Here is a 13,967-nt window from a genome sequence, read left to right as displayed (position 1 = left end):
CTTGCTGCTGAGGGCTAGAAACATGCTTTAAGAAGCTCATACCCAATATTAGAAATTCAGCACAAACATGGACTTTGTACTTGAGGCCCTTGTGCGACTGACTTGTGTGCCGCAGGGGAGATCCCGGAGAATCTGTTCCTCCTTTCTTGGCCTTCCCAAGGCCCTTTTAAAGTTCCGACAGGAGCTATGTCAGCTAAGAAGAATAGTGGTGGTAGATCTCTGCACAAAAGCTGTCCTGGATGGTAAGGAAGATGTTGCATGCGTGGCTGGGTTTTGCATTACCGACCATGGCATGCGGCACGAAGACTTGAGGCAGTTAGGCCACGGTGTACCCAGCTGAAGTGACCTGCTAACCCCCGTCCCCCTCTCTCTCTTTCCTTCTCTCTCCTCGGCTTGCAAAGGAACATTCGCAGAGGAAGGTATGATCCGGCTCAGCAGGGCATCTAAGCACCACCCCTTGCCGCCACCCCCTCCATCGCTCATCCCCTCCATCCCATCCTCCGCATCGCCTTCATCCCGCACTCCCTGCTTGCAATGATCATGTGGGTGGCTGAACCAGCTCTCTTGCGGAGGCCCCTCTCGACCAAGAAGATCTCATCTGCACCATCGCTTCTCTCCACACATCCATCAGTGCCGCCATCAGCAACGCTTTGCTCTCCATTCCTTAGTTGGCTTGCGGGAGGAGGGCCTTTGGGCGATAAGCAAAAGGCATCTGGGCTTCTTCTCCCCAGATTGTAAGGCTTCAGCCATCTAACACAACAACAGGCCCTTCTCTCAAATATTGGATGATAATGTTGAGGTGCTTGATGTTAACCTTGGCCCTTGGTCTCTAAGGTCCACGTTTTGACATGTTACCTTTTCTTATCTGATGTGGTAAAGTCCCCATGAGATGATTTTACCCCCCTTGGTTTCACTGTGAGGAGCTCTCATTTTGAGTGGACCCTCATGGTGAAAGCAGGTATTTATCATGAACTGTGGAAAAAAAGGGCTCTGCTTTCAGGAAACCCTGTGTTGACCTCTCCACCTCACCATTACATGTAAACCAATCGCTGTATTTTCTGTGCTCCCCCCCATTCTGTTAAATGAAAGGATATGCGCCATATTTTAGCACACTTACAGGCCCTCGCATATTATAATGAGCATTTGCAGCCCTGAGATGTATTAAACCCGCCCAAGAAACCTACAAGATAAACCATTATTCATGGAGAAACTGAGGCCAAGAGAGTGCAACTTGACTAAAGCAGACTGTGAGTAGCAGAGACTTAAACCCAGGGGCTCCGAGGCCCAATGCTGTAGCAATGAACGTCACACGTTTTACTACCCATATAGATACCTGTGTTTGTGCATACACACCTGCCCCGAGTATATAGTTAACTATGGGATATGGGGACCAGGGCCTTTTGCGTGTCCCCCTCCCTCATTACATGAAGCCTTCGGTTTGAACTGAAGCTCCCATAACATGTAATGCTCCATTAGTAGTATTTCAATGGTTGTTTCTCACCCAGAGTAGCCCTGGAGGCTGCAACATTGTGGGAAGGAAACTGCTCAGGTGCTTTCCTGCTCAACATTGCTTCCTGTGCCTCTGGTATGATTCCACTTGTAAGGGAAATATACCATATTTTTCGCTCTATAAGATGCACCAGACTACAAGGCGCACCTAGTTTTTGGAGGAGGAAAACAAGAAAAAAAATACTCTGAATCTCAGAAGCCAGAACAGCAAGAGGGATCACTGCGCAGTGAAAGCAGCAATCCCTCTTGCTGTTCTGGCTTCTGGGATAGCTGCGCTGCCTGCATTGGCTCCATAAGACGCACACACATTTCCCCTTACTTTTTAGGGCGGGAAGTGAGTCTTATAGAGCAAAAAATACGGTATATGGTTATCCTTTCCTTCTGTGTGGCAGAAACAGCCAGGGGAGGGCCATTTTGAATGGGAAAACAGCCAGTTAAGAAGCTCCATTAAGGCAACCCTCAAAACTCCTGTTCTCAAGTGGCTGCTTTTATAGGGATGAGGTTGGGGGAATGATAAAACCATACAACCAAATTTGCATATGCTATACCTTTCAAGCGTATTCTTCCCCTGAAAGAAATCTGGGCACTAGTCTGTTAAGGGTTGCTAGAAATTGTAACTCTGTGAGGGCTAAATTATAGAACCCAGAATTCTTAAAGGGGGGGGGTGTGCTTCTAGTGTGTTTTAAAGTTATAGTTTGAATGCAGGCTATGTTGAGTACAGCCAAAGTAGAGAGGACCCACTCAAGCAATTCTTTGCTGCCATTTTTTGAAAAAGGAGCATCTTAACTCACGGGTGCTGGGTTTACTTGTGTGCAGCTGTATGGACATTAGCTGTGAGTTAGCCTAAAGATTCTGTGTATGGCTTGGACTTCTCTGCCTGCCGTGTATAGAATGTAAACCTTATATAAATATGGGTCTCGTCAGGAGCCACACAGTTTAAAAAACTTCATCACAACAAAATACACCACCTGGTCCAGCCAGGAGGTCTTTCAGCCGATTCGTTTGTAAAGTTGTACAGTGGTATCTTGGGTTACATACGCTTCAAGTTACAGACTCCGCTAACCCAGAAATAGTGCTTCAGGTTAAGAACTTTGCTTCAGGATAAGAACAGAAACCGTGCTCCGGCGGTGCGGTGGCAGCAGGAGGCCCCATTAGCTAAAGTGGTGCTTCAGGTTAAGAACAGTTTCAGGTTAAGAACTGACCTCTGGAACGGATTAAGTACTTAACCCGAGGTACCACTGTAGTATGCTATAACTTACCATAGACCTAGACATAAGCAACAACAAAGGCCTAGTTCTTGCACACAGAAAGTAACGTAACTTGATCATATTGAATTGCAAAAGGGGACTAATGTGGTTCAATGCCCTCCATACAAAAAAAAAAGGAAATTTCCCCGCACGTAAAAAAAACAAAAACAAGTTGTTAGAGGAAAGGCTTGGCTTGAACAGTTAACCCTGACATACTAATTTTCCATATGCACTCAAAGGGGTATGGAGCAGTATGCAGAACTGGACCCTAAGTTGCAGTATTCAGGTATTACAAGGACTGATGGCTAAGTGCTCATTAACATTCCCTACCATGGTAGGTGGCAAATTTGGACCATTGAACATATCACAAAAAGCCGGTGATAGCCAAAGAAGGTCTTCTTTTAAATCAGTATGATTACCTCTCCCATTAACATTCACATAGAAACAAGCTCTCACATCTGGCCACTCAGTGATTTCCCTTTCCGAAAACCATGAATATCACTTGGAACCTGGTACCACCCTAATAGGGAGAAGAGATCTGCCCCTGCTGTGTGCTATGAGAGACACATCCATGCTTATCTGCTGCTGTCCATCCATTGCGTATTATTTTTGTGAATGTGACCTGGCAATCTCCCTTGGCATTCCTCTCATTTCATGGCTTCACTGTTCTTTGGAAGTTTAAAAGAGCCAGGAGTTTGGGAACTAGGGGTGGAGACTGTCCTCTGTGGGTGGAGACTGAGCTAGAACAGATTCACACATATATTAGGTTGAACAAGGTAATGATGTGATTAAGTGCTTTTTCATTCATAATAGTAAGGTAAAGGGACCCCTGACCATTAGGTCCAGTCGTGGCCGACTGGGGTTGCAGCGCTCATCTTGCTTTACTGGCCAAGGGAGCCGGCGTACAGCTTCCGGGTCATGTGGCCAGCATGATTAAGCCGCTTCTGGCGAACCAGAACAGCGCACAGAAACGCCATTTACCTTCCCACTGGAGTGGTACCTATTTATCTACTTGTACTTTGACGTGCTTTTGAACTGCTAGGTTGGCAGGAGCAGGGACCGAGCAATGGGAGCTCACCCCGTCACGGGGATTCGAACCACCGACCTTCTGATCGGCAAGTCCTAGGCTCTGTGGTTTAACCCACAGTGCCACCTGTGTCCCTTTTCAGCATAGTAAAAAAACAAACAAAAAAACCCACCATGTTATATGTTGTGACAATGTGGCTCTTGTTTCAACTGCTAGCACCCAATCATGGAACATGTCAAGTAGTAAAAAGAGGAACGCACCTATGGCCACATGCAAAGTTCATTCCTTTCATAGAACCATAGAGTTGGAAGAATTATATGATTCTATGTCCCCAGCAGTTATCTAGTCCAACCCCCTGCAATGTAAAAATCTCAGCTAAAGCATTCATGACAGGTGGCCCTCCAAACACTACTTAAAAACCTCCCAGGAAGGAGAGTCCATAACCTCCCGAGGGAGACCGTACCACTGTGAAACAGCTCTTGCCGTCAAAGTTCTTCCTGAAGTCTAGTCCGAATCTTCTTTCTCGTGACTTGAAGCCATTGGTTTGAGTCCTACCCTCAAGAGCAGGAGAAAACAAGCTTGTTCCCTCTTCCACAGCCTATATATATTTATTTTCTTACATTTCTATCCCACCTTTTTTGCATCATGGAGCCAAAGCCAATATACACGAATATAGCACATACCCAAAGGCACATGTTGGATTCTTAGGGAGGACTTTCAGGAAACTTTGAGCATGCACATCTTTTACTGTGGGATAATTTGTAGTCATAAAGGTAAAGGACCATTAGGTCCAGTCGTGACCGACTCTGGGGTTGCGGCACTCATCTCGCTTTACTGGCCGAGGGAGCCGGCGTACAGCTTCCGGGTCGTGGTGAACCAGAGCAGCACACAGAAATGCCGTTTACCTTCCCGCTGGAGCGGTACCTACTTATCTACTTGCACTTTGACGTGCTTTCAAACTGCTAGGTTGGCAGGAGCAGGGATCGAGCGACAGGAGCTCACCCCATCGCAGGGATTCGAACCGCTGACCTTCTGATCGGCAAGTCCTAGGCTCAGTGGTTTAACCCACAGCGCCACCTGTGTCCCTTAATTTGTAGTCATATCACATTGTAAATAAGTTTTATTATTATATGGATATTGAATAGATAGCTGCCATCTGCCCTGAGTAGGGTGCTGCCTTTATTATTTGCAGGGCTTCATTGACAGGCAGAAATTCAATAGGTGCAGCCTTCAGCACAGAAGGGTGAAACTGCACCTGCTGAACGAACATCTGCCTGTCATGCCCACCATTAAATGCACAGGAGCCCTGCTAGACAGTGGTGCATTTGGAACAGGACTTTAGGGTAGAGGTCCAAGGGCTAACTCTGCAAAAGGCCCCCAAAATACAGTGAAGTGAAGCACACTACCATCTAAAGCATGGGTTGGCAAACTAAGGTCCGTGGGCCAGATCAGGCCCAATTGCCTTCTAAATCCAGCCTGCGAACGGTCTGGGAATCGCTGCGTGGATCGCCAGCGCATGGATCACCAGTGCGCACGTTCTTTCCCTCCCTCTCCCTCACATGGTGCCTCCCTCCTCCTGGCTTCTCCCCGCCCTGCCTAGAGGAGGAAGGGGGCTGGGCTTTGTTGGTGCCAGCAGCAGCGGCGCTCAAGTGGCTGCCATTTTAAGCAGCCCCTCTCCAGAGCCCTTTCGCGCGCCACTCATCGTCCCACCACCACCAGCCCCTGCCGCTCACAAGACACAGGAGCCACAGTTGGCTGAGTACCCCTCTTGAGCAGCCACCAGTTAAAGCAGCCCCTTTCCGGAGCCCTTTCGCACACTGCTCATTATCCCTCGTTCATTTCCCCCCTCCAAAAAAATATAGTCCAGCCCCCACAAGGTCTGAGGGACAATATAATATATAATAATAATAATAATTTGTTATTTGTACCCCACCCATCTGGTTGGGTTTCCCCAGTCACTCTGGGCGGCTTCCACAAAGACCAAAAATACACTAAGATATCACACATTAAAAACTTCCCTGAACAGGGCTGCCTTAAGATGTCTTCTGAATGTCAGGTAGTTGTTTATCTCTTTGACATCTGATGGGAGGGCGTTCCACAGGGCGGGTGCCACTACCGAGAAGGCCCTCTGCCTGGTTCCCTGTAGCTTTGCTTCTCGCAATGAGGGAACCGCCAGAAGCCCTGGCGCTGGACCTCAGCGTCCGGGCAGAACGATGGGGGTGGAGACGCTCCTTCAGGTATACTGGGCCGACAATGAACCGGCTCCCTGCTGGAAAAGTTTGAGGACCCCTGATCTAAAGAGCACACACACACATCCATATAACCGTTAAGCCCAGAATCTAAGATTACTGCACCACAGCTGCCAGGAAAGAAAAGTGAGCACCTTATCCACGATTTCTCCTGATCAGAGCCGGCAATGGGGAGTATGTGGAAGCAGACTGTTCTGTAAGATATGCAGGACTTGGGACATCTAGGGCTTTTAAAATATAATAATCCACACGTTGTGTGTAGGGATTGCAAATCAGATTGTATTTGTCACTTTGGTTACAGTAGCAATGAGTTTTCAATATATTATTTCCCCAACCACTCCCAAAGTGTGTTTCCACGCTTTTGTGCTATAATTGCTGCACAATATCTCTCTCCTAAATTTAACATTTTGAAAATGTCAAAAATCAGGGCACAATAGGAGAATGCTGTCTAATTCCCAAAGGAATGAGCTTTATGCGAGTTGCATAGCTGTGGCTGACGGACACAGAATCAATAAAATATGTGAAAGAAAGGTTAACTACGTTTTTAAAAAACGGTATACCAAATTCAGTTTTATAGGGGTACTTTAAAAGCAGAATATGGTTATGAACTTAAAACTAATTTTCAAGTTGACAGGAGTCCACTCCACATAAAATTAGCAGGTGAATCTTTGTCTGCCATGGAGATAAATGTTAGGCAAAGTGTCACTCACGTAATTTCTGTGAATCTGGAGGTGGTGACCTTGAATTCACTGTTTTGCATCCTGTGTTTCTAAATCCAACAACATACACATAATAATTAGGGTGTTGGGTTGTTGGTTTTTTTTGCAAATTTTAGACGTTAAACATTCCCTTGAGAATTTTTTATTCTGTTTAATGCATGCTAGCAGCAATAACCCCTTCTATAGAGTTAGAAAATAGATAATTGCACCTGTTAGACTGGAACGGCTTAAGAGTAGATGCTTAACAATAAAATCCTATGTTAATTCAGAACTAAGGTATAGATGAATCAATTTCAATTTCTGTTTATCATTTCCCCAGTCTTAAAAAATCAGTCCAACCCATTTTTGTTTCAGTTAGTGATTTTTTATATCCATAAAAATAGCTTCCCTCAAAAATTGTCAGAACTTTTGCATGCATTTCTCCTAATAGACACATTTTTTGCAAGTTATTTTTTCTAATGTAATGCTAAATTAGGAAAAATTGCTTGCAATTTTTAAAATATATGGATTTGACGCATACTTGCCCCCTAATAGACACATTTTTATACAAATCTTTTTAGTTGGAGAACTGCATCACAAAATGTTCAAATTTGGTAGCTCTGCTTCTGTTTGCATAGTTTCTGGACCTGTGAATTAGGGATATTTGCATTAAAATGCAGAGTGAACCAAATTTTCATCCCTGAGTCCCTCCAAGTTCAATGGACTTGTTCTGTTAGAAATGTGTTAACTGCAGTTGTAATTCTGAAATGGATGTCATTCTCTGCCTTGGGCCCATAATGGGAGAAGCAAAGAATTTCTGTTGTGGCAGCAAATTACCGTATTTTTTGCACCATAACACTCACTTTTTTCCTCCTAGAAAGTAAGGGGAAATGTCTGTGCGTGTTATGGAGGAAATGCCTATGGGTGGCATGCCTACGGATTTTCCTCCTCTAAAAACTATGTGCGTGTTATGGTCGGGTGCGTGTTATAGAGCGAAAAATACGGGGTACATGGTACAAACTACATGGTACAAGATAACTTGATTTCTTCCTATTTCCACAACACCTGCATTGGAAAAACAACAACTTGAGTTTGTAAAATGGCAAATGGTCTCATGGCAACAGCATTAATAAAAAAACCCAAGACAATCCCTTTGTCACCTTTTCCAACCCCTGCCCCCTTATCATGGCAAAATCTAATATTTGCTGGTATCACCAAACCGGCAGAGGGGCCCACTGCCCTGACACTTCTACTATTTTCACTTTCTCCAGCTGTTTTTGGACTACAACTCCCATCATCCCTAGCTAGCAAGACCAGTGGTCAGGGATGATGGGAATTGTAGTCCGAAAACAGCTGGAGACCCAAGTTTGGGAAACACTGATCTAAAATGTGTGAGAATTGCCAGAATTTGCACATCCCAGTTAAAGGGCCCAACGAGAGAGCATTGCTTAAAGTCCCCAAAATCTTGGCGCCAGCATTGTGGGTTGGGAAGCAGTGAATCATGAAAATGGCGGTTAGGTGAAGCCCTCGTTGGTGACCCAATGTCAAAAATAGGCTGGGTGAGTACCCCCCCTCCTATTTATCACAAAGGCATTTCAGAGCATTGGCAGACCTTCAAAATGACTTTGGGAGTTCTGTTTCTGTACTGCAAATGTGAATTGTACACGGGTTATGTAATGGTTATAGGGGTTGCTCGTGCGTAAGTTACCGCCACTCCTGGCTAGGTTGCCTGGTTAAACCTTTTCTGTCTGGACAGCCCTTCACTTCGTGGCTGTTTCAGTCACTAGCAGAATCCGTCAGTGGGCGTTTCTTGAACCTCTTCCAGCAAAGAAGTTCTTTGACGCCAAGTCTCCGCCTACTCTCCCTGCGCAGAAGTCTTCTGCGCAGGGTGGGTGTGGGCAGCAGAGGACCCGTGCTCTCCCCGCTGGTCTCCGGCGAGGAGTCCTGGAGCCCCCTCTCCATTTCCCCCATCTGCCCCCCTTTATCCCTGGTGTTACGCTGATTTCCTTCCCCAGCCGATGAGCTGCCTCTCTCCCTGCTGGGCCCTTCTCCAGCATCGCTTTGGAGCCTTGCCTCCGCCTCTAGCTCCGATGGCAGTTCCCTGACAGGTTAGAATGTACATTCAGCTGAAAAATGGCTCCGCTGGCTTTCCGTTACGTATTAATGACATTTTCGCAGGCACCCAACTTACACAAGAGTATTCTCTGTGTCAGTGTCTGCAGATCTGCACTGTAACAAGTTGTGGTATTATGCTTAAGAAGACCAAAGCCAACAGTCTTGTCCTTCCCATCTCTCCTTCCCATCCCAAAGTATGAAACAGTGGGACCTAGACTTCAGTGTTCAGCAAGCACACCACAAAAAGGCATCTCTCCAAATCAATGCACCCTCGGGTGCAATTGGGGAACGTTGAATAAAAATAAGGGGGAGGTGGAAGCATAAAGAAAGAGGAACTTTTTGAAAAACCATTTGTACATGCTTTATCTGTTGCGTAATGATGCTTACTGCCAGGTTAGGCGCTGAGGAAACTCAGCCAGATGGGCAGGGTATAAATAATAAATTATTATTATTATCCAGCAATCATGCTGGAGGTGAGGGGTTTTCCTGGGCTTGGGTCAACCCTTTTCAGCTTCACCCAGGCTGTGGGAAAGTGGAGAGCAGTGAAACTACAATAACAGGACCAATTCTATCCTGTCAAATCCCTTCTTGCCCCTAACCTTCGCTGGAAACTCCTTCCCTTCTCATGAGGTTACAGCTAGAGGAATGATGCTGGGGAAATGGATCGCAGCTTGCCTGCCTAGTGGAAGGCCAATGGAAGGCAAGCTGTAACACTGGCATCACCCCGTCGATTAAAGAAGGTAGATTTCCACAAGTCGCTGAGTAATTTTTTTCTGTAAAAGGGGCGGTAGACCAAATAAGTTTGGGATGCTTCAATCATGTACCAATGAATGAGAGGGAACACATCTGGCTCTTTTAACCTTGCTGAGGAATCACAGCCATTAGTTCAATCTTGCATTCCTTTACTGCTCCACATTGCCACTAAAATTACCCCCCCTTGCTTCTTGTGTTTCAGGTCGGGAGGGGCTTAGCCCCAGCTCATAACCCTGATCTTTGTGCTGCTGCTCTGGGTCTGTATACTCACCATAGGGTGGGGAGGAAGGTAAAAACGCCCTCCTTTCCTCTTCCTGGTCAGCCGATAACCAACATCCCAAGCCACCAAGTCTTCCATTGCCTCCTGGACGGACATGGGCAGGAGAAGCGCCCTCCTTTAGAGGGGCAACGTGCACTCCACTGCCTCGCACTGTGGGAGCAGCTCCCCACGGATGACCCTTGCCGAGGGCACCATGTCACGACTTCTCGCGACCTTTCCTGGGGCAAAGGGCCAGAAAAGGGATGCTACTTCACAGGTCTACAAGTGTGCCTCACTTTGCTAATCCCACCAAGGAATGTACCATGTTGGATCCACCAAAAAGCCACGCAACACAGGGGCACAGCAACGCTCCTCTCCTCAGCTAGTTCTGTGCCTGGAAGACGCACTGCTCCCTTTCCAGTGGAGCGGAAATCGAGCATTTGGGGTGTGTGAGGACAGTTGGGGTGTGTTTTCTTCCACACGTTTTCACATGTATGAATGCCACGGTAGTCCTGATATTCTCTGCCCCCCCCTTTTTTTGTTCCTGGAGAGGTGCTTCCCACAGCAATACAAAACTGCTCCTGGGTGGACTAGGAGGCTAGATCCCTTTTTGATCTTTTTATTGTCCCAAGCTCACCACCAGAGGTGCCAGGTTGTCCCCAAGATGGCGTCGCCCGCATGTGATGTTGGAGAGAAATAAGCCTCTACTTTTAATTCTGTTCCACTCAGCAGAAGGAGCAGGTGGGGTTCCAAAACTCAACAGGACTGGCTCACCACATTGCCATAAAAAGGGGGCCGCCCATTCAGTTTGGAGCCTAAATTTACCTAATGGCAACACTGAAGAAAGTGGGCCTCAGCTAGCAGACAGTTGGGAAATAGTGGGCTAAAGCAGGGTGGGGAAACTGTGGGGCCTTCAGATGTTGTTGGACTACAGTTCACAATCATTGGCCATGCTCGCTGGCGCCCATGGGAGCTGAAGTCCAGCAATAGCTGAGGGGGCACAGGGTCCCCAACCCTAGTAGAAAGGAAGTTACTGCAGCTGTAGAGTGTTTGCACTCAAATGCCTCTCTCTTTATAAACAGGGAATGATATGCTGAACCCTCCCAGTTGAAAATTACAGCCCTATTAAGAAGAGAATAGTAACTCATTGAGGCTAATAATCCCCTACAGTTCTCTGCAAAGATCCCTGCTAACTCCTACAACGGGTTGGGGATAAGGCCTGGTCTTCGCTGCGATGGTGTCTGGGTTGTACCATGGCAGGTGGGCTCTTGCGTGAGGACGGGCTGCTCCCGCTGCAGTTTTAAATGTCTTCCAACAATACTTCCCTGATCTGATTTGAGGATCCATGAAAAAGAACTGTGGGAACTCCAGATGTGGGTCTCTCAACATCTCATCTAATTTGGCCAGTCTTGGGCAGGAACTATCTGACCTCCTAGCCATATGCAAGAGCACCCTCATGCTGGTGTCTCTCAGTAGGGCCTTTTCAGATTTCAGTAGGGGTGAGGAAGAGGTAGGGGTGAGGAAGAGAATAAGAGGGATGAGATTCAGCAGGATCCAGATCCCGACTCTTGAATGCTTTCAAGGCTACATTGCTAAAACCAACAAGCGTCTGTGTAAGAGTAAATACGGGGAAGCCCAACTGGGCCTTCTACCAAATGGGACACCTCTGCTCCTGGCTTGTACAACGGTTGACCCAGTCGGCCATTTTCCTCATCCGAAGAAGCAGGATTTCTGAATGGTACTATAAGGGAACTGAATGGTCAGCTGCCTTTGGAGCTGGGGGCTTGGGTGTGGCTATATGGAGCCAATATTCTTGCGGAATGAAGGCCCCATGTGCCATCTTGCTGCCCGGAAGCTTACAATGGCAAGGCGTTCCTGTCAGACATAATTGATGCACTCCACACTTACCCCTGTCTCCTTGTACTCCTTCCTTATCCTCCTTCCTTTCCTATTTGAGCACCACAGCTTTATGAAATAGGAATGCCGGGCAGTGAAACAATAACAGGACCAATTATATCCTGTCAAATCCCTTCTTGCCCCTAACCTTTGTTGGAAACTCCTTCCCTTCTCATTCATGAGGTTACAGCTAGAGGAATGATACTGGGATTTGTAGCTTCCTTTGTCCCCACTGAGAGGACTGACTGTTGGCACACTAAAATCCAAAAACAGGTAAGGTGTTCTTCTTACGGGACCAGAGGTGGTCGATCTTAGGAGCAGGCAAGTTTTCGGGTCACAAAGAATGTTTTGTCAGACTGTGTGATTTTGGGGACCTGAGCATTGTTTGGGCATCTCTAACTGTTCTGTTGTGAAATCATCTGGGCTCAGGGTTTGAGGGTTGCGCTATTGGTGGGTGACTGGCTGTGTGTGTGTGTGTGTGAGAGAGAGAGAGATTATGAATGTGTGCTTCAATATGAGTGAGTGTGTGTGTGTGTGTGTGTGTGTGTGTGAGTGAGTGAGTGAGTGTCAGCAAGCTGTAGCATTTGGTGCAATGGGCAACTTGAACCCTCTTTTAACCTTCGCACAGTAGCAAGGATCAAGGCTCCTAAAACTTCAAAGACAGCGCAGTGAGGAAGACGAGGAGCAAAGGTGGCATCGCAAACGAAGAGCACAACCATGGAGGGAGCTCGCTCTGTGCTGCGCTCACCTTGGAACCCTGCCATCTCCCAGCACACTTTCCGGCTCGTGGGCACCTCGGACTGTGATTTCCTTTGCACATGAGTTGTGTGTATATGTATATATATCTATGATCTGCTCTGCCTCCCTCAGGGTGGGCAGCCTTGTCTGTATATCGTGATGTGCCCAAAGATTAACTAAAATGCCGCTTCGGGGCATTCATGTAGATACACATTACACGTTCACTGCACACGCTGAATGTTGAAGGCTGGGCAAGTGGGTTGGCTTCCAAACCCATCGATGGGACAATTCTGGGACTTCCGCTCAGGCAGATGCTAACAGCTGGATGCAAGGCCTTCTCCTTTTGTGTACCCCGCTACGCTGCGCACATACCTGCCAATGTTTGCTAAGTTTGAAAGAGTGCAATCTACTCTTGCTCCTGACCTTTAGAAAATCTGGCCGGTAATAAAAGCAGGGCCAATATTTTAAGATTTGAATTCCTGCAGAATTCTGTTAATCCTAATGTATACTACGAGGAAAAAACACTAAAATGCATCCAACTGCCATATCTTAAGACTGAAAAGTAAAGTCTTTCTTTTTGTTCAACTCTTAGCGTCTCTTTGACTTGCGCCGGATGTGCTGTGAAGTTTAACTTGTTTGTCTAAAGTTCACTTGTGGTGGGAGTGTCATGGGTTTGAACTAGTTATGAGAGTCCTGTTTAAGGTAAAGGTAAAGGGACCCCTGACCATTAGGTCCAGTCGTGGCCGACTCTGGGGTTGCGGCACTCATCTCGCTTTGCGTGCACTGCTCTGGTTCGCCAGAAGCGGCTTAGTCATGCTGGCCACATGACCCGGAAGCTCCCTTGGCCAATAAAGCGAGATGAGCACCGCAACCCCAGAGTTGGCCACGACTGGACCTAATGGTCAGGGGTCCCTTTACCTTTAAGGAAAAGTGGGACATTTCGGGGTCCCTTTACCTTTACCCCAGGAAAAAATAAACTTGATTAGGCACCCGAAAGGGACTTTGGACATGCCTGTTTTAGCATGAACTTCACAGTTTATTCTGCAGTGCAGAAAGTAAGTGAAATGGCAAACCCGGGAGAAAGCGGTGGGGAGACCACAAACAATAAAGCATTTGGTAAACCTCTGGAGTGCCTGAGGATGGCACTGTGACCCCATGTGCCTCGACCAGGCACTGATATTGGATACAGCCGCAGTACAAGCAGAAGCCTTGCCTCTGAGAAACAGCCTGTGGAAACTGAGAAACAGACTGACTTCAGCTCATCTGAAGGAGAGTCTAGTTAGGACTCTCCAGGAGTCTCCCCCACCCTTCTATCTTCAAGTATTTTGGTGAATGTGATCATTGGGGATTTGAGTGCACCTGAGAGGTCAAGGTAAGTTGGCCACTAGATCAGGGCTTAAATTTGGTTCTTGGCTGGCGAAGGAATAAAGAGTGCCTCTGAACATGGGGAAAGCAGACCTGCTGCTAGTCTGCTGT

The 13,967-nt window shown here is 47.0% G+C and overlaps 1 protein-coding gene across 4 annotated transcripts in view; it reads left to right on the top strand.

Annotated features, from left to right (window-relative positions):
* The window catches only part of ADAM11 (ADAM metallopeptidase domain 11), a 72,390-nt gene extending 59,314 nt beyond the window's left edge, over nt 1-13,076 (top strand). The window contains exons 26-28 of one of the 4 annotated variants that reach the window (XM_053362900.1): nt 402-419; nt 9,801-10,321; nt 12,385-13,076. In XM_053362900.1, the coding sequence (XP_053218875.1) occupies nt 402-419; nt 9,801-9,816 (34 nt within the window). In that variant the 3' untranslated portion in view covers nt 9,817-10,321; nt 12,385-13,076. Of the gene's footprint in view, nt 1-401; nt 759-9,800; nt 10,322-12,381 lie in introns of those variants that run through there. The other 3 variants (XM_053362902.1, XM_053362901.1, XM_053362899.1) reach the window with 3 other exon arrangements.
* The last annotated feature ends 891 nt before the right edge of the window (nt 13,077-13,967 follow it).

This window comes from Podarcis raffonei, chromosome 13 (genome assembly GCF_027172205.1).
Source record: "Podarcis raffonei isolate rPodRaf1 chromosome 13, rPodRaf1.pri, whole genome shotgun sequence".
Classification (NCBI taxonomy): Eukaryota; Metazoa; Chordata; class Lepidosauria; order Squamata; family Lacertidae; genus Podarcis; species Podarcis raffonei.
Note: the sequence above shows the minus strand (reverse complement) of the source record. Positions and strands in the feature narration are given on the sequence as shown.